General features: G+C 45.8%; 1 protein-coding gene across 1 annotated transcript in view; it reads left to right on the top strand.

Annotated features, from left to right (window-relative positions):
- The first annotated feature begins 3,065 nt into the window (after positions 1–3,065).
- Positions 3,066–20,363, top strand: part of ces2b (carboxylesterase 2b) — a 108,734-nt gene continuing 91,436 nt past the window's right edge. Inside the window, exons 1-4 of the mRNA XM_078210446.1 lie at positions 3,066–3,283; positions 8,927–9,131; positions 10,610–10,751; positions 15,536–15,669. Of these exons, the coding sequence (XP_078066572.1) occupies positions 3,217–3,283; positions 8,927–9,131; positions 10,610–10,751; positions 15,536–15,669 (548 nt within the window). The 5' untranslated portion in view covers positions 3,066–3,216. The remainder of the gene's footprint in view (positions 3,284–8,926; positions 9,132–10,609; positions 10,752–15,535; positions 15,670–20,363) is intronic.

Below are 20,363 nucleotides of genomic sequence, written 5' to 3'. Positions count from 1 at the left end.
CATATTTTGATTCGATTCCAAGGTCAGCAAGACGAAAATAAATTGCACTGCAAACATTTACACATGGGATACATACAGAGTAATACACCTCACTAAACATTTCGCAACCTCGTAACATCTGACCACAAAGTAGTTCTAATTTAAGTGCCAAAAACCTCCGCCCTCGCCCTGGCTGGGATTCTCCAGGGCCGCTACAGTGATTGGAGTTTTGGCTGGAACGCCAAATTCTGTGTTCTCGCTGGCAGCGGGGCGGCAGCGGGGCGGGGGGGCAGCGGGGCGGGGCGGGGCGGGGGGGCAGCGGGGCGGGGCGGGGGGGGGGGTACAGACGAGGTCAGAGACTCCTACCCATGAAAGCGTTACACACCTGATTTGTACTTTCAAAAATCAGGATCACAAAAAGTAACTTTACAATGTATTTCGATGACTGTGCTGCAACAAGATGCGAGATACAATTTCGTATTCTACATAAAAGTTAGCCAAAACATAATACCATTTTTTCTCCACACCTCATCTGAGGGTGTGAACATGTAATCAGTGCACAGCTGCAGATAGCAATAACCAAGCAGCAATCAGAGATAGGAAATCCCAATAGAAACAACAATTGCATTTGTGTGCACCTCAAGTGCTTTTCAATGCTAAACATTAGCGTCATGTAAATTATTTTTTTTGCTGGTTTCTGCCGGTTTCATGTCTTGACAAGTTCTGTCAGTGAGCTTTTAAGGCAGAGATCCAGGGGGAGGGAGGTTTAATCTTCAACCAGGATTCCAAATAGGACAATAGAGAGGAAATGGTGGTGGTACCCCCCAGGCTAACAAGAAAACAGTTCCCAATCATCATGGCTTCACAGAGTAATAGAATAGACTGAGCTCCAGTTTGTCCTGTTCTTGAATAGTCTCTGACACACTCACCTACATTCACATAAATACCAACTTGCACAAGGTAATGGAAGGAAAGTAGAAAGCAGGGGCGGCATAGTGGCACATGGTTAGCAGGGGCGGGGGGCGGGGGGGGGGGGGGGCGGGGGGCAAGGAAACAGGATAGCAAAGACAAACATGTTAAACTGGCTGAATAAGCAATATTACTATTTGATGAATCAGTACCCGCCATGTTGAACACCACTTGGAGGAAGCACTGAGGGTGGCAAGGGCACAGAATGTATCTGGGTGGGGGACATCAATGTCCATCACCAAGAGTGGCTCGGTCGAACCACCACAGAGCGAGCTGGCCATGTCCTAAAGGACATCGCTGCTAGACTAGGACTGCTGCAGGTGGTGAGGAAACCAACAAGAGGGAAAAAATACTTGACCTCATCCTCACCAACCTGCTTATTGCAGATACATTTGTCCATGACAGCATTAGTAGGAGTGACCACCACACAGCTCTTGTGGAGATAAAGACCAGTCTTCACATTGAGGACCCTCCACCATGTTGTGTGGCATTAATACACTGCTAAATGGGAAAAACTTCAACGTATCCAACAACTCATGACTGGGCATCCATGAAGCACTGTGGGCCATCAGCAGCAGCAGAATTGTACTCCACCTAAAAATGAGGTAGTACCTGGTGAAGCAACAACACAGGACTACCTGTGCGTCAAACAGCATAAGCAGCAAGTAATAGATAATCAATTCCACAACCAACGGATCAGATCGAAGCTCCGCAATCCTGTCATACCCAGCCGTGAATGTTGGTGGACAACTAGACAACTCACTGGAGGAGCAGGCTCCACAAATACCCCCAACCTCAATGATGGAGGAGTCCATTGCAGGAGCAAAAGATAAGGCTGAAGTCTTTGCAACAATCTTCAGCCAGAAGTTCCAAGTGGTGATCCATCTCGGCCTCCTCCAGTGGTCCCCAGCATCACAGCTGTCACTCTTCAGTCAATTCGATTCACTCCATGTGATCTCAAGAAACGGCTGGTACTGGATACTGCAATGAGTCCTGACAATACTACTGAATAATACTGATGATTTATGTTCCAGAACTTGCCGTTCCCCTCGCCAAGCTCTTCCAGTACAGTTACAACACTGGCATCTACCCGGCATCGTGGAAAATTGCCCAAGTATGTCTTGTACACAAGAAACAGGACAAATCCTGTCCTGCAAGCCAATTACCACCCAGTCTACTCTCGATCATCAGTGAAGTGATGGAAGGGGTCAGTGACAGTGCTATCGAGAAGCACCTGCTCAGCAATAACCTGCTCAGTGACGCCCAGTTTGGGTTCCGCCAGGGTCACTCAGCTCCTGACCTCATTACAGCCTTGGTTCAAACATGGACAAAACAGCTGAATTCCAGAGGTGAGATGAGAGTGACAGCCCTTGACATCAAGGCCACATTCCACCGAGTGTGGCATCAAGGAGCCCTAGCAAAACTGGAGTCAATGGGTATCAGGGGGCAAACTCTCCACTGGTTGGAGTCATACCTGGTACATAGGAAGATGGTTGGGGGGTGTTGGAGATCATGGTGCTCTGGCCAGTTCACTCATATCCAACATGCAGTCTTTGCTTTCCTCCACACAGGTTGTGAACAATTCAAATCTGTTAGACAATCGCAAAGTTCTCCTCCACTACTGTTTGCTCAGTCCCTTTACCCAGCCTCACTCATGGTCACATCCTCCTGTCCCTCTCTACTGGCAAAAGCACACCACTCTACTCGAAGAGATGTGACTGCCTTCTGGACCCAAGGGTCCAGGCATTCCCCCGCCCCCCATCCCCCATTAATTTGTGGGTAACCTGCGACTACCAGTGAGGGCTCTGTTGGAAATGTTTGTCTCTCAGACTCCCTCCGGGATTGAGCTCGAGTGGAACTTGCATCAGAAACAGGCGAAGAAGCAACACAATGAAGTGATTGTGTCCCAGGCCACACACTCACAGGCAGCATGTGGTTCCCAGATTCAGGGCGAGCTGGGTCTGAATGCAGTTTATGGAGAGAACCACAGTCTGTTGCCCTCCCAGTGAGAGAGATTGTCTGCGGCCCGGAGTTTAACATTGGCTGGTTGCTTTAACACTCTGTCCTTTCCTTTCAGCTATTTCTTTTCACCTTTGTTCTTTACAAAACTCTTGCGCAATTCAACCGATTGAGGCACCGTCTCTGAACTTCCGCATCAAGGGAGAGTTTCAATAAGCAGCGGCTGGCTGGAGGTGTTGATTGCAGCTTGCTCCCTAACTCTGAGAGAGACACCGGGCAGTTGTGCCAGCCTCCGGGTTATTGATCGCCATGGACACATTCGCCCGGGGCTCCCTCCCGCTTCTGCTGCTGGCTTTGCCGCTGATGTGGGCGGCAGGTAAGTGAGGGGCTCCGCACTGACTGCCCAAGATCAGCAAAGAGGGCATCCCACTCCACACAGCTCTGAGCTGGCATTGCAACTCACACTCCCAGCTCCTGTATTCATTGGCAGGGATGGCTGGACCCATCCCTAATCGCCCTGGACAAGGTGGTGGTGAGCTGCCTTTGATCAAGCGTGTTGGATCCAGCCCAAGGCAGGGTGCAACGCCTTATCTTGTCAGCTTGGATTTGGTTTGTCTCTCTTGTGGGGACCATGAATTAGATTCAATTTGAATTTGGACTTTGGAACAAGCAAGGAGCTGGAATCGGGTTTGGCCGATCCACTCTGCCCATTTGCCACCTTCTTGAGCCGCTGCAGCCCATGTGGTGTAGGTACATCCACATAAGGAGAATCCAAAGGCATTTTATTCATACGTTAGGAACAAAAGGATTGTCAGGGAAAAAACCATTGGAGAAAATCTCCATTACAAAGGAGGAAGTGTTAGGTTTGTTAGAGAATTTAAAGACTGACAAATCCCCAGGGCCTGATGGAATCTATCCAAAGCTGCTCAGGGAGACGAGAAATGAAATCACTGGGCCTCTGACGCAAATCTTTGTCTCGTCACTGGACGCAGGTGAGGTCCCAGAGGATTGGAGGATAGCCAATGTGGTCCCGTTATTTAAGAAGGGTAGGAAGGATAACCCGGGTAATTATATGCCGGTGAGCTTGACGTCCGTAGTGGGGAAGTTGTTGGAGAAGATTCTTAGATATAGGATGTATGCGCATTTAGAAAGGAATAAACTCATTAACGATAGTCAGCATAGTTTTGTGAGAGGGAGGTCATGCCTCACTAACCTGGTGGAGTTTTTTGAAGAAGTGACCAAAATGGTTGATGAGGGAAGGGCCGTGGATGTCGTCTATATGGACTTTAGTAAAGCGTTTGACAAAGTCCCTCATGGTAGGCTGGTGAAAAAGGTTGGATCTCATGGGATAAAGGGGGAGGTGGCTAGATGGGTGGAGAACTGGCTTGGTCACAGAAGACACAGGGTGGTAGTGGAAGGGTCTTTTTCCGGCTGGAGGCCTGTGACTAGTGGTGTTCCGCAGGGCTCTGTATTGGGACCTCTGCTGTTTGTGATTTATATAAATGATCTGGAAGAAGGTGTAACTGGGGTGATCAGTAAGTTTGCGGATGACACAAAATTGGCAGGACTTGCAGATAGTGAGGAGCATTGTCAGAAGCTACAGCAGGATATAGATAGGCTGGAAATTTGGGCAAAGAAATGGCAGATGGAGTTCAATCCTGATAAATGTAAAGTGATGCATTTTGGTAGAAATAATGTAGGGAGGAGCTATATGGTAAATGGCAGAACCATAAAGGGTGTAGATACGCAGAGGGACCTGGGTGTGCAAGTCCACAGATCCTTGAAAGTGACGTCACAGGTGGAGAAGGTGGTGAAGAAGGCATATGGCATGCTTGCCTTTATAGGACGGGGCATAGAGTATAAAAGTTGGGGTCTGATGTTGCAGATGTATAGAACGTTGGTTCGGCCGCATCTGGAATACTGCGTCCAGTTCTGGTCGCCACACTACCAGAAGGACGTGGAGGCTTTGGAGAGAGTACAGAGGAGGTTTACCAGGATGTTACCTGGTACGGAGGGGCTTAGTTATGAGGAGAGATTGGGTAAACTGGGGTTGTTCTCCCTGGAAAGACGGAGGATGACAGGAGACTTAATAGAGGTGTATAAAATTATGAAAGGCATAGATAGGGTGAACGGTGGGAAGCTTTTCCCCAGGTCGGTGGTGACGTTCACGAGGGGTCATAGGTTCAAGGTGAAGCGGGGGAGGTTTAACACAGATATCAGACGGACATATTTTACACAGAGGGTGGTGGGGGCCTGGAATGCGCTGCCAGGCAAGGTGGTGGAGGCGGACACACTGGGAACGTTTAAGACTTATCTAGACAGCCATATGAACGGAGTGGGAATGGAGGGATACAAAAGAATGGTCTAGTTTGGACCAGGGAGCGGCACGGGCTTGGAGGGCCAAAGGGCCTGTTCCTGTGCTGTATTGTTCTTTGTTCTTTGTGCTGTTAGGAAGGGGATTCCAGGATTTTGACCCAGTGACGGTGAAGGAGCGGCAATATATTTCCAAGTCGGGTGGAAAGTGACTTGGAGCGGACGTTCCAGGTGATGGTGCCCACGTGCATCTGCTGCCCTGGTCCTTCTCAGTGGGAGTTTTAACAACACCAGGTTAAAGTCCAACAGGTTTATTTGGTAGCAAATGCCATTGGCCTTTGGAGCGCTGCTCCTTCGTCAGATGGAGTGGATATCTACACTCCATCTGACGAAGGGGCAGCGCTCCGAAAGCTAATGGCATTTACTACCAAATAAACCTGTTGGACTTTAACCTGGTGTTGTTAAAACTCTTACTGTGTTCACCCCAGTCCAACGCCGGCATCTCCACATCATGACTACCTTCTCAGTGGTATAGGTCATGGGGTAGGCGAGTGCTGTGGATGCCGCCTCGGTGAGTTGCTGCAATACATCTTGTAGATGGCACACACGGCTACCACAATGCATTGGTAGTGGAGGGGGTGAATGTTTGTGGAAAGGCTGCCAAGCAAGTGGGCTGCTTTGTTCTGGATGGTGTTGAAATGCTGCAAGAGGTGCAGGAACAGAGGGACCTCAGTGTATGTACATAAGTCATTGAAGATGGCAGAGCATGTTAAGAGTAGTTAATAAAGTATATCATATCTTAACTTTTATTCACAGGGGCATTGAATACAAGAGTAAGGAGGTCATGTTGAACTTGTATAAGACACTTGTTAGGTCTCATCTGGAGACTGAATCTTATGAATCTCCTCTGTACTGTGTCCAATTCTGGATACCATGCTTGAGGAAGGATGTGAGGCTTTGGAGAGAGTACAGAGGTGATTCACAAGAATGACTCCAGAGATAAAGAGCTGGAGCTGTGAGGATAAATTGGAGAGATTGGGACTGTTTTCCTTGGAGAAAAGAAGGCTGAGAGGAGACTTGATGGAGCGGTTCAAAATCGTCAGGAGTATGGACAGGGAAAATAGTGAGAAACTGTTCCCTCCAAGTACCAGAGAGCGGAGATTCAGAATAATGGGCAAAAAGATTAAAAGTGATGCGAGGAAAGGCTTTTGCTTGGAGTCTGGAACCAGTTTCTGGAGAGGGAGATGGAGGCAGGTTCAATCGAGGAATTCAAGAGGGAACTGGATTGTTATCTGTAAAGAAAAAATGTGCAAGTTTACAGAGGCGATGGGGGTGGAGTGGATGGGACTAGGTCGAATGGTCTTTCAGCGAGCCAGTGCAGACTCAAGGGGCTGAATGGCCTCATTGTGTGCTGTAATGACAGTCTTCATGATGATGTGACCATGAGATCATTAACTTATCTCGGGATTAATTTTATTGCCAATGCTGCAGTCTGTTTCAGACTCACGTACGCCACTCGAAGAGTTGGAGTCTGAGATTGTGACAATGGCTTTGATCTTGTCAGTATTCAGTTACTGTTTGAAATGTTATAATTCTGTTCTTCTCTAAAAGTGTCCTCGCTGTTGAAAAATGCTGTCATCATGTTGCCCTTTGGCCCGGTTCTTATTTTTTTACTTCTTTTGTGGGACATGGGCGTCGCTGGCTGGCCAGCATTTATTGCCCATCCCTAGTTGCCCTTAAGAAGGTGGTGGTGAGCTGCCTTCTTGAATCGCTGCAGTCCATGTTCTGTGGGTTGACCCAACAATGCCGTTAGGGAGGAAATTCCAGTTCTTATAAAAAGTGCAGAGTCAATCTCCACCTGGACTTTATCCAAGTTAATGTTCAAAGGGCAAAGTTTATTATTGCAGAAGTCACACGCACAAGGGAACAGTTACAAATACTGGAAAACTGGAATGACAACAGAAAAAGGTGGAAATCTTCAGCAAGACACTTAATATTTGGGATTAGAAAAAGCAGGTTCTGGTGATTTGAGTGTATTTTTGGATGTTTTGTGTTAATCAGAATGAGGGTTTGGAGATAAACATCAAAGTTTGGAAAAGTAAAGGGAAGGAGAGAAGATGAGAAAAAGTATAATTTATAGAGTCTTTAACGACCTCAGGACATCACAAAGCATTTTACACCCAATTTAGATCAAGTTCAGTTACTATTGTCGGAAATGCAGCAGCCAATTATAGTTAAGAAAGCCCAACATGGCCTCTACTTTCTCAGGAGGCTAAAGAAAAACAGCATGTCCGCCACGACTCTCACCAATTTTTGCAGATGCACCATAGAAAGCATTCTTTCTGGTTGTATCAGCACTTGGTATGGCTCCTGCTCTGACCAAAACAGCAAGAAACTACAAAGGGTTGTGAATATAGCCCAGTCCATCACACAAACCAGCCTCCCATCCATTGATCTGTCTACACTTCCCGCTGCCTTGGAAAAGCAGCCAGCACAATCAAGGACCCCACACACCCTGGACATTCTCTCTTCCACCTTCTTCCGTCAGGAAAAAGATACAAAAGTCTGAAAACGCATACCAACTGACTCAAGAACAGCTTCTTCTCAGCTGTCATCAGACTTTTGAATGGCCCTAGCATATCTTTCTCTACACCATATCTGTACCTGCAACACTACATTCTGCACCCTCTCCTTTCCTTCTCTGTGTAAGATATGTTTTGTCTTCTTCACCCAAAAGGTTGTGAATCTGTGGAATTCCCTGCCCAGTGAAGCAGTTGAGGCTACCTCATTGAATGTTTTTAAGGCAAGGATAGATAGATTTTTGAACAGTAAAGGAATTAAGGGTTATGGTGAGCGGGCGGGTAAGTGGAGCTGAGTCCACGAAAAGATCAGCCATGATCTTATTGAATGGTGGAGCAGGCTCGAGGGGGCAGATGGCCTATTCCTGCTCTTAGTTCTTATGTTCTTATGTCCAAGAAACAATACGTTTCACTGTATCCCAATACATGTGACAATAATAAATCAAATCAAAATCAAATCAATCTGCAAACAGCAAGCTCCCACATTAATTTTCTTTTTAATTTGTTCAGGGGATGTGGTTTTCTCTGGTTGGGTCAGCATTTATTGTTCATCCCTAATTGCCCTTGAACTAGTGTATTTCAGAGGGTATTTAAGAGTCAACCACATTGCTGTGGCTCTGCAGTCACATGGAGGCCAGACCGGGTAAGGACGGCAGATTTCCTTCCCTAAAGGACATTAGTGAACCAGATGGGTTTTTACGACAATCAACAATGGTTTCCTGGTTATCATTAGACTTTTAATTCCAGATTTCTATTGAATTCAAATATTGTCCCCTGACCACCTGACCAGGTCATCTATTTTTGTGCTGTTGAATGAGGGGTAATTATTTTCCAGGACTCCAGGAGAACTGCCCTGCTATCTTTGAAATAGTCGTCCTCAGATCTTTCACATCCACCTGATGTGGGCAGGCAGGATCTGGGTTTAGCATCTGGAAGATGGCACCTCTGGCAGTGCCGCACTCCTTCAGTAGTGCACTGGTCTATCAACCTAAGTTATGTGAAATGGGATTTGGACCCACAATCTTTGGACACAGAGAGACGAATGCAACCCACTGAGCAACAAGCCGAGAAAGGAAAGCGGTTGAGAAACTGAAATCTGTGCCAGTGACGTATCATTTTACTTTCAGAAAGCAATGAAGAGCCTCCAATTGTGGTCACAAAGTATGGGATGCTGGAGGGGAAGAGGGTGTCTGTGAAACGGACTCATAAATCCATCTACAGCTATTTCTCCATCCCGTTTGCAAAGCCACCAGTCGGTCCCTTGAGATTCCGTGCACCCCAACCTGCAGAGGCATGGACTGGAATCAGACAAGCGACCAAATTACAAGCTGGGTAAGAATGGGTTTATTACCAATGCTTGACATCATTCCTAGATGATTAATCATGTGATTTCCTGCCTTCAACTGCTCCCCTCCCACATGCTTGCCATTGGTCATTTGACACGTTCGTCCTCCTGACATCCAGCCAATCAGAAAATGAACAGCATCTTCATTGCCCAATGGGTTGATTCCTGACTGTCAACTAAATAGTCTCTATTCTCTAATAATTTTATAACTAAGAAATTCATGGAATCCACATTATAGGAGGGATGTGATAGCACTGGAAAGGATGCAGAGGAGATTTACCAGGATGTTACCTGGTCAGGAGAGTTTTAGTTATGAAGAGAGATTGGATGGACTGGGGTTGTTTTCTTTGGAGCAGAGAAGACACGAATGAGATATATAAAATTATGAGGGGCTTAGATAGAGTAGACAGGAAGAATTATTTCCCCTTGGTGGAGGGTCCATCGACCAGGAGCCATAGATTTTAGGTAAGGGGCAGGAGGTTGAGAGGGGATGTAAGGAAATACTTTTTCATTCAGAAGATGATGGGAGACTGGAACTCTCTGTCTGAAAGGGTGGAGTAGGTAGAGACAGAATCGTGAGCAGAAACTGATAGCCAAGTTCCACACACATGAAGATGGCATCAACCAGGATCTTGGGTTCATGTCACACTACATGTAACCCCCACTATTTGACCTGGACTTGCAAAATCCCACTAACTGTCCTGGCTTGAGACAATTCACACCTCTTTAACCTGTGATTATCCCTCTCTCCACTCGCACTGTCTGTACCTGTAAAGACTTGATTAGCTGTAAAGACTCGCATTCCAATCATTATCTTGCAATTGTGTCTTTGTCCATATACGCCGTCTATATACGTTTGTGAAACCGGCCTCTCCACTCACCTGATGAAGGAGCAGCGCTCCGAAAGCTCGTGATTCCAAATAAACTTGTTGGACTTTAACCTGGTGTTGTGAGACTTCTTACTGTGCCCACCCCAGTCCAACCCCACATCTCCACACCAAAGCTCCAGTGAATATAATCCTAACCGACTTAGTCTCTCCTCATGTGACAGACCTGCCATCCCAGGAATCAGCCTGGTAAACCTTCTATAGCAAGGACATCCTTCCTCAGATAAGGACACCAAAACTACACACAATACTCCAGGTGTGGCCTCACCAACACCCTATACAATTGCAGCAAAACATCCCTATCCCTATACTCAAACCCTCTCGCTATGAAGGCCAACATACCATTTGCCTTTTTACTGCCTGCTGTACCTGCGCGCTTACTTTCAGCGATTGATGCACGCGAACACCAAGATCTCATTGAGTAACTACCTCTCTCAATTTACACCCATTCAAGAGATAATCTGTCTTCCTATTATTGCTACCAAAGTGGATAACCTCACATTTATCCACATTATGCTGCGCTTACTGTCTCGTGTTTCAGAATGTACTTACATCAAATCTGTTTAACTCTTCCCCAGGTGCCTACAAGATAAAAGTATGTTGAAGAGTTTCATGGAAATGATTAAATTAGAGCCTTATTCCTTAATATTCAGAGAGGATTGCCTGTACGTGAATGTCCACACACCCGTTAGACCAAACAACACAAAGACAAAACTTCCTGTAAGTAACCTGTTGGTTTTTACTGTTCTGGACCAATAAGGAACAATCACAGGCCAACAAAGTGGGGCTTTCCATTAGAGATTCCTGCAGTGACATGCAGTGCAGGAATGGGGAGTGATGGTCACCGCACCCACACAGGTCCCAGAGTCCAGCTCCATCACTGCGGGGGAGCTGTCAGTTGGCACTGTGGTTGGTTTCAATGTCGTTCATTTCCGTTAGGAAGGAGAGAATCAGCCGGCATTTCCACTCCTTGTGGCTATGGTGTGAGCCATGGCTGAGTGGGCCACATCTTTGCTTTCTTTGTCAGAGAGACATGTTGCTGAAGCTTTTCATCTTGCACTCATCAGGACAAAGACAAGAATGCCAAATTGCAAACAGTCATGACAATTTATCCAATAGACGATAAAGGGATTGAGTGATTGGCCAAGGTGACCCCATGGAGAAAACAACAGGGAGCTATTGGCTCCCCAAGCTCTCCTATAATTCAGAAAAAGGTGTGAGGTTTGAACATATTCCTTCCCCTATATTGACTGGGACTCATTTAGTGCTAGGGGCATGAATGGGGCAGAGTTTGTAAGGAGCATCCAGCAGGGCTTCTTAAAACAATATGTAGATAGTCCAACTAGGGACCTGGTATTGGGGAATGAACCGGGCCAGGTGGTCGAGGTTTCAGTAGAGGAGCAGTTCGGGAACAGTGACCACAATTCAGTAAGTTTTAAGGTACTGATGGATAAAGATAAGTGTAGTCCTCAAGTGAAGGTGCTAAATTGGAGGAAGGCTAATTACAACAATATTAGGCAGGAACTGAAGAATGTAGATTTGGGGCAAATGTTTGAGGGCAAATCAACATCTGGCATGTGGAAGGCTTTCAAGTGTAAGTTGATAGGGATTCAGGACCGGCACATTCCTGTAGGGATGAAGGATAAATATGGCAAGTTTCGGGAACCTTGGATAACGAGAGATATTGTGAGCCTAGTCAAAGAGAAAAAGGAAGCATTTGTCAAAGATAGGAGGCTGGGAACACACAAAGCACGTGTGGAATACAAGGAAAGTAGAAAGAAACTTAAGCAAGGAGTAAGGAGGACTAAAAGAGATCACAAAAAGTCATTGGCCTGCAGGATTAAGGAAAATCCCAAGGCTTTTTATACATATATAAAGAGCAAGAGGGTAGCCAGGGAGAGGGTTGGCCCACTCAAGGACAAGGGAGGGAATCTATGCGTGGAGCCAGAGGAAATGGGTGAGGTATTAAATGAGTACTTTGCATCAGTATTCACCAAAGAGAAGGACTTGGTGGATGATGAGTCTGGGAAAGGATGTGTAGATAGTTTGAGTCATGTTGAGATCAAAAAGGAGGAGGTATTGGGGTTCTTGAGAAACATTAAGGTAGAAAAGTCCCCAGGGCCTGATGGGATATACCCCAGAATACTGAGAGAGGCAAGGGAGGAAATTGCTGGGGAAATCTTTGTATCTTCACTGGCTACAGGAGAGGTCCCACAGGATTGGAGAATAGCCAATGTTGTTCCTTTGTTTAAGAAGGGTAGTAAGGATAATCCAGATAATTACAGGCCGGTGAGCCTTACATAAGTGGTAGGGAAATTATTGGAGAGGATTCTTCGAGACAGGATTTACTCCCACCTGGAAACAAGTAGACATATTAGCGAGAGGCAACCTGGCTTTGTGAAGGGGAGGTCGTGTCTCATTAACTTGATCGAGTTTTTCGAGGAAGTGACGAAAATTATTGATGAGGGTAGGGCAGTGGATGTTGTCTACATGGACCTCAGTAAGGCCTTTGACAAGGTCCCTCATGGCAGATTAGTATAGAAGGTGAAGTCACATGGGATCAGGGGTGAGCTGGCAAGGTGGATACAAAACTGGCTCGGTTAAAGAAGACTGAGGGTAGCAGTGGAAGGGTGCATTTCTGAATGGAGGGCTGTGACAAGTGGCGTTCCTCAGGGATCAGTGCTGGGACCTTTGCTGTTTGTAATATATATAAATGATTTGGAGGAAAATGTAACTGGATTGATTAGTAAGTTTGCAGACGACACAAAGGTTGGTGGATTTGCGGATAGCAATGAGGACCATCAGAGGACACAGCAGGATATAGATCGGTTGGAGACTTGGGCGGAGAGATGGCAGATGGAGTTTAATCCGGACAAATGTGAGGTAATGCATTTTGGAAGGTCTAATACAGATAGGAAATATACAGTAAATGACAGAACTCTTAAGAATATTGATAGGCAGAGGGATCTGGGTGTACAGGTACACAGGTCACTGAAAGTGGCAATGCAAGTGGAGAAGGTAGTCAAGAAGGCATATGGCATGCTTGCCTTCATCGGCCGGGGCATTGAGTTTTAAAATTGGCAAGTCATGTTGCAGCTTTATAGAACCTTAGTTAGGCCGCACTTGAAATATAGTGTTCAATTCTGGCCGCCACACTACCAGAAGGATGTGGAGGCTTTGGAGAGGATACAGAAAAGATTTACCAGGATGTTGCCTGGTATGGAGGGCATTAGCTATGAGGAGAGGTTGGAGAAACTTGGTTTGTTTTCACTGGAACGACAGAGGTTGAGGAGCGACCTGATAGAAGTCTACAAGATTACGAGAGGTATGGACAGAGTGGATAGTCAGATAGCTTTTCCCCAGGGTGGAAGAGTCAATTACTAGGGGGCATAGGTTTAAGGTGTGAGGGGCAAGATTTAAAGGAGATGTATGAGGCAGATGTTTTACAGAGGGTGGTGGGTGCCTGGAACTCGCTGCCGGGGGAGGTAGTGGGCGCAGATACGATACTGACTTTTAAGGGGCATCTGGACAAATACATGAATAGGATAGGAATAGAGGGATATGGTCCCCGGAAGGGTAGGGGGTTTTAGTTCAGTCGGACAGCATGGTCGGTGCAGGCTTGGAGGGCCGAATGGCCTGTTCCTGTGCTGTAATTTCCTTTGTTCTTTTCTTTGCAGAGAATGGCTCTCAAGAAAAATAACTAAGCTGAAACTTAAAATGGAGACATTTGATGAAACTAGCGCAATTGGAATTAAAGATGTTGATGGGGGACATTAGTCGAGTGGGAGTAGAAGATGAAAAGTATAAAAGGATGAATATAGAGTTTGTGGCAAATAAATCTTGCTCAAATGTTATAAATCACTGCTCAGGCCACAGCGGGAGCACCGTGGACAGCCTCTGCAGTTTCTGAGAATATAAATGATCTGAAACAAAAAGTAGAATTCAGATCAGAGAGAGCAGAGACTCTGTCCACAATCTTTCAATCCAACTTAAATATTCACATTTTTTACAGATTGTGAAGAAGATAGACAAAGGAGTATATGGTTAACGACTCCTTGGCTGGTCTCAATGTGGTGATTCCACATCTTCTGTTCAATTTTCCTCTTGGGTGTAATTCTGTGGTAAGAAGTCTCACAACACCAGGTTAAAGTCCAACAGGTTTATTTGGTAGCACAAGCTTTCAGAGCACTGCTCCTTCATCAGGTGAGTGGGAGTCGTGTTCACAAACAGTCGTGTTCACGACTCCCACTCACCTGACGAAGGAGCAGCGCTCCAAATGCATGTGGCTTGTGCTACCAAATAAACCTGTTGGACTTTAACCTGGTGTTTGTTGTGAGACTTCTTACTGTGCCCACCCCAGTCCAATGCCGGCATCTCCACATCGAAATTGTGTGGGGCAGATTTCCATGTTTTATTCCCAAAACATCTCTGATTGCAATAGATTTCTCTTCTCACAATGGTTACTTTGCAAATCTTAGCACAATACTTTGTAGGGCAAGAAAGGTATGGGGGTGGAGGCAATACAAACAGCTGTTTTGCAAGATTTAAAGGAGATGTATGAGGCAGATTTTTTACAGAGGGTGGTGGGTGCCTGGAACTCGCTGCTGGGGGAGGTAGTGGATGCAGATACAATACTGACTTTTAAGGGGCATCTTATGTCCAAGAAACAATACGTTTCACTGTATCCCAATACATGTGACAATAATAAATCAAATCAAAATCAAATCAATCTGCAAACAGCAAGCTCCCACATTAATTTTCTTTTTAATTTGTTCAGGGGATGTGGTTTTCTCTGGTTGGGTCAGCATTTATTGCTCATCCCTAATTGCCCTTGAACTAGTGTATTTCAGAGGGTATTTAAGAGTCAACCACATTGCTGTGGCTCTGGAGTCACATGTAGGCCAGACCGGGTAAGGACGGCAGATTTCCTTCCCTAAAGGACATTAGTGAACCAGATGGGTTTTTACGACAATCAACAATGGTTTCCTGGTTATCATTAGACTTTTAATTCCAGATTTCTATTGAATTCAAATATTGTCCCCTGACCACCTGACCAGGTCATCTATTTTTGTGCTGTTGAATGAGGGATAATTATTTTCCAGGACTCCAGGAGAACTGCCCTGCTATCTTTGAAATAGTCGTCCTCAGATCTTTAAGGGGCATCTGGACAAATAAATGAATAGGATGGGAATAGAGGGATATGGTCCCCGGAAGGGTAGGGGGTTTTAGTTCAGTCGGACAGCATGGTGCAGTGTTCTGGTCTCTGATCCGTGTGGCTTAGTAAACAGTCCTTAAAGTCCTACTGGCTGTATATTCCAAAGGAATTCAATAAATCCATGTTTACCGCAGACAACTCACCTGAACCACTTCCTTTCCACTTTGACTTAAAGGTGGGACAGGTGTGAAGGAGACAGTCCTCTCGGCCCATTCACCCACTGGTTTAATTCCCACCAAATCCCAGAGAGCTATCCGGATTTCTGACCACATTCCATTTCATCCATCAGGTTATGGTCTGGATCCATGGTGGTGGATTCCAAATGGGAGACTCGTATATGTACAATGGAGCACCACTTGCAGCTTACGAGGATGTGGTGGTGGTGGTAATCCAGTATCGGTTGGGAATTCTGGGATTCCTCAGGTAAGTGAAAATATAGAAACCTAAAAATACTGTGTCCATGCCAACTGAAAACGAGCTATTCCAGCTCATCCCACTTGCCAGCTCTTGGTTCGTAGCTTTGTCAGTTACGCTACTTCAAACATTTCAGACAAGAGGAACAGCTGGGCCCCATGCACTGATCCCTGTGAGACCCCACTAGCCACTGCCTGCCACTCCATAGACAACTCACCTGAACCACTTCCTTTCCACCTTGACTTAAAGGTGGGACAGGTGTGAAGGAGACAGTCCTCTCGGCCCATTCACCCACTGGTTTAATTCCCACCAAATTCCAGAGAGCTACCCACTGGGTGAAATAAATTCTCCTCAACTCCCCTTTAATCCAGCAGTTCATCACCTGAACTCTTTGCCTCCTGGTTATTGACCTCTGCACTAAAGGAAATCCACTGGATTCAGACTCCTCCAGGTTCAGTTGTCATGCCCCAAGAGGGCGTTGACAAAGACTTCATTGGATTGGTCGATGTTGAGGTTTAGCAAAGTGCTGCAGTGGTTTGCCCTTGTCTTCTGGAGAATAGCTGTGGCTAACCAGGAAACTCCCACTCTTCCTGCCTGCCCTCAGGCAGATTGCAATTACAGACCGGTTAGCCTAACATCAGTAGTAGAACATAGAACATAGAACATTACAGCGCAGTACAGGCCCTTCAGCCCTCGATGTTGCGCCGACCAGTGGAACCAATCTAAAGCCCCTCTAATCTACACTATTCCAATATCATCCATATGTTTATCCAATAACCATTTGAATGCTCTTAATGTTGACGAGTCCACTACTGCTGCAGGCAGGGCATTCCACGCCCTTACCACTCTCTGAGTAAAGAACCTACCTCTAACATCTGTCCTATATCTCTCACCCCTCAATTTAAAGCTATGTCCCCTCGTGCTAGCCAACACCATCCGAGGAAAAAGGCTCTCACTATCCACCCTATCTAATCCTCTGATCATTTTTCCTAGTAGGAAAAATGCTAGAGTCTATTATAAAGGATGTGATAAAAGGGCACTTAGAAAATATTAACAGGATTAGACAAAGTCAACGTGGATTTATGAAAGGGAAATCATGCTTGCCAAAACTACTGGAGTCTTTTTGAGGGTGTAACTAGGTGAGTAGATAAGGGTGAACCAGTGGATGTGGTGTATTTAGATTTTCAGAAAGCTTTTGATAAAGAGATTAGCAAAATTAAAGCACATGTAATGGGTTTAATATATTGGCATGGATTGAAAATTGGTGAGCAGCCAGGAAACAGAAAGTCGGAATAAATGGGTCTGTTTTGGATGTGGAGATGCCGGCGTTGGACTGGGGTGAACACAGTAAGAAGTCTCACAACACCAGGTTAAAGCCCAACAGGTTTATTTGGTATCACAGCTTTCGGAGTCTCGCTCCTTCATCAGGTAAGTCTTTTTTGGAGTGGCAGGTAGTGGCTAGTGGGGTCTCACAGGGATCAGTGCATGGGGCCCAGCTATTCACAACATACATCAATAATTTGGACCAGGGAACCAAAAGTAATATTTCCGAGTTTTGCTAATGACACAAAATTTGTTGAGAATGTGAGTGGCGAGGAGGTTGTTAAGAGCCTTCAAGGTGATGTAGACAAGTCGAGTGAGTGGGTTAATACACAGCAGATACAATATAATGTGGATAAATGTGAAGTTATCCACTTCAGTAAGAAAAACAGAATGGCAGAATATTATTGAAATGGTTATAGATTGAGAAATGTTGGTGTACAAAGGGACCTGGGAGTTCTTGTATACCAGTCACTAACAGCAAGCATGCAGGTACAGCAAACAGGAAGGCAAATGGAATGTTGGCCTTCATTGCAAGAGGACTTGAGTAGAGGAGCAAGAATGTCTTACTGAATCCGTACAAGGCTTTTGAGGGACCACACCTGGAGTATTGAGTGCAGTTTTAGTCTCTTTACCTATGAAAGGATATACTTGCCAGAAGAGGTATAGCGATGGTTCACCAGACTGACAGGACTGTACAGACTGGATACGGTGGGGATAATGTTCCCTCTGGCTTGGGAGAGGCAGGGTCCAGACAGGGAAGCACAGTCACAAGATACAGGACTGGGATGTGGAGAGATGTCTTCACTCAAAGGATGGTGAAGCTGTGGAATTCTCTACCACAGAAAGCTGTAGAGGCCAAGTCTTTGATTTGATTTATTATTGTCACATGTATTAACATACAGTGAAAAGTATTGTTTCTTGCGCGCTATACAGACAAAACATACCGTACATAAAGAAGGAAACGAGAGAGTGCAGAATGTAGTGTTACAGTCATCGTTAGGGTGTAGAGAAAGATCAACTTAATGTGAATAAGGTCCATTCAAAAGTCTGATGGCAGCAGGGAAGAAGCTGCTCTTGAGTCGGTTGGCATGTGTCCTCAAATTTTGTATCTTTTTCCCGATGGAAAAAGGTGGAAGAGAGAATGTCCGGGATGCGTGGGGTCCTTGATAATGCCGGCTGCTTTCCTGAGGCAGCAGGAAGTGTAGACAGAGTCAATGGATGGGAGGCTGGTTTGGATGATGCACTGGGCTTCGTTCACAACCTTTTGCAGTTCCTTGCAGTCTTGGGCAGAGCAGGAGCCATACCAAGCTGCGATACAACCAGAAAGAATGCTTTCTATGGTGCGTCGGTAAATGTTGGTGAGAGTCGTGGCGGACATGCCAAATTTAACTTAAGAACATAAGAACTAGGAGCAGGAGTTGGCCATCAGGCCCTTCGAGCCCGCTCCGCCATTCAATAAGATCATGGCTGAGCTTTTCGTGGACTCAGCTCCACTTACCCGTCCCCTCACCATAACTCTTAATTCCTTTCCTGTTCAAAAATCTATCTATCCTTGCCTTAACAACATTCAATGAGGTAGCCTCAACTGCTTCACTGGGCAGGGAATTCCACAGATTCACACCCTTTGTGTGAAGAAGTTCCTCCTCAACTCAGTCCTTAATCTGCTCCCCCTTATTTTGAGGCTGTGCCCTCTTGTTCTAGTTTCACCCACTAGTGGAAACAACTTCCCTGCTTCTATCTTATCTGTTCCCTTCATAATCTTATATTTCTATAAGATCTCCCCTCATTCTTCTGAATTCCAATGAGTATAGCCCCAGTCGACTCAGTCTCTCCTCATAAGCCAACCCCCTCAACTCTGGAATCAACCTAGTGAATCTCCTCTGCACCCCCTCCAGTGCCAGTATATCCTTTCTCAAGTAAGGAGACCAAAACTGTACACAGTACTCCAGGTGTGGCCTCACCAGCACCTTATACAGCTGCAACAGCTGAGGGGAGATCTAATAGAAACTTACAAGATAATGAACGGCTTAGATAGGATGGATGTAGAGAAGTTGTTTCCATTAGCAGGGGAGACTAGGACCCGGGGGCACAGCCTTAGAATAAAAGGGAGTCACTTTAGAACAGAGATGAGGAGAAATTTCTTCAGCCAGAGAGTGGTAGGTCTGTGGAATTCATTGCCACAGAGGGCTGTGGAGGCCGAGACGTTGAGCGTCTTCAAGACAGAAATTGATAAAGTCTTGATTTCTCGAGGAATTAAGGGCTATGGGGAGAGAGCGGGTGAATGGAGTTGAAATCAACCATGATTGAATGGTGGAGTGGACTCGATGGGCCGAATGGCCTTACTTCCGCTCCTATGTCTTATGGTCTAACATAACCTCGTTGTTTTTAAACTCCACCCCTCTAGCAATAAAGGACAAAATTCCATTTGCCTTCTTAATTACCTGCTGCACCTGCAAACCAACTCCTTGAGATTCCTGCACAAGGACACCCAGGTCCCTCTGCACAGCAGCATGCTGCAATTTTTTACCATTTAAATAATAGTCCATTTTGCTGTTATTGCTACCAAAATGGATGACCTCACATTTACCAACATTGTACTCCATCTGCCAGACCCTCGCCCACTCACTTAGACAATCTATATCCCTTTGCAGACTTTCAGCGTCCTCTGCACACTTTGCTCTGCCACCCATCTTAGTGTCATCTGTGAATTTTGACACACTACACTTGATCCCCAACTCCAAATCATCCATGTAAATCGTAAACAATTGCGGTCCCAACACTGATCCCTGAAGCACACCACTAGTCACTGATCGCCAACCAGAAAAACACCCATTTACCCCCACTCTTTGCTTTCTGTTAGTTAACCAATCCTCTATCCATGCTAATACATTACCCGTAACACCATGCACCTTTATTTCCTTAGCCTCCTGAGAAAGTAGAAGTGTTGGTGGGCTTTCTTAACTATAGTGTCGGCATGGAGGGACCAGGACAGGTTGCTGGTGATCTGGACACCTAGAAACTTAGCAGGGTAAATACATGGGGTTATGGGCATAGGGCGTGGGTGGGATTGTTGTCGGTGCAGGCTCGATGGGCTGAATGGCCTCCTTTTGCACTGTAGGGATTCTATGACTGTAATTCGAGCTTGCCCAATCTTACTTCATAGATCAAATTCTCCATCCCTAGCAACATAAGAAATAACGGCAAGAGTGGACCATTCGGCCCCTCGAGTCTGCTCTGCCATTTGATACAATCATGGCTGATTTTCTTCCTGAACTCCACTTACCCGCGTGTTCCCCATTTCTATTGATTCACTGAGAGACTAAAAATCTGTCAATCTCAGCCTTAAATATATTCAGCAATGGAACATCCACAACTCCCTG

The sequence above is a fragment of the Mustelus asterias genome, chromosome 4 (genome assembly GCF_964213995.1).
Source record: "Mustelus asterias chromosome 4, sMusAst1.hap1.1, whole genome shotgun sequence".
Lineage (NCBI taxonomy): Eukaryota > Metazoa > Chordata > Chondrichthyes > Carcharhiniformes > Triakidae > Mustelus > Mustelus asterias.
Note: the sequence above shows the minus strand (reverse complement) of the source record. Positions and strands in the feature narration are given on the sequence as shown.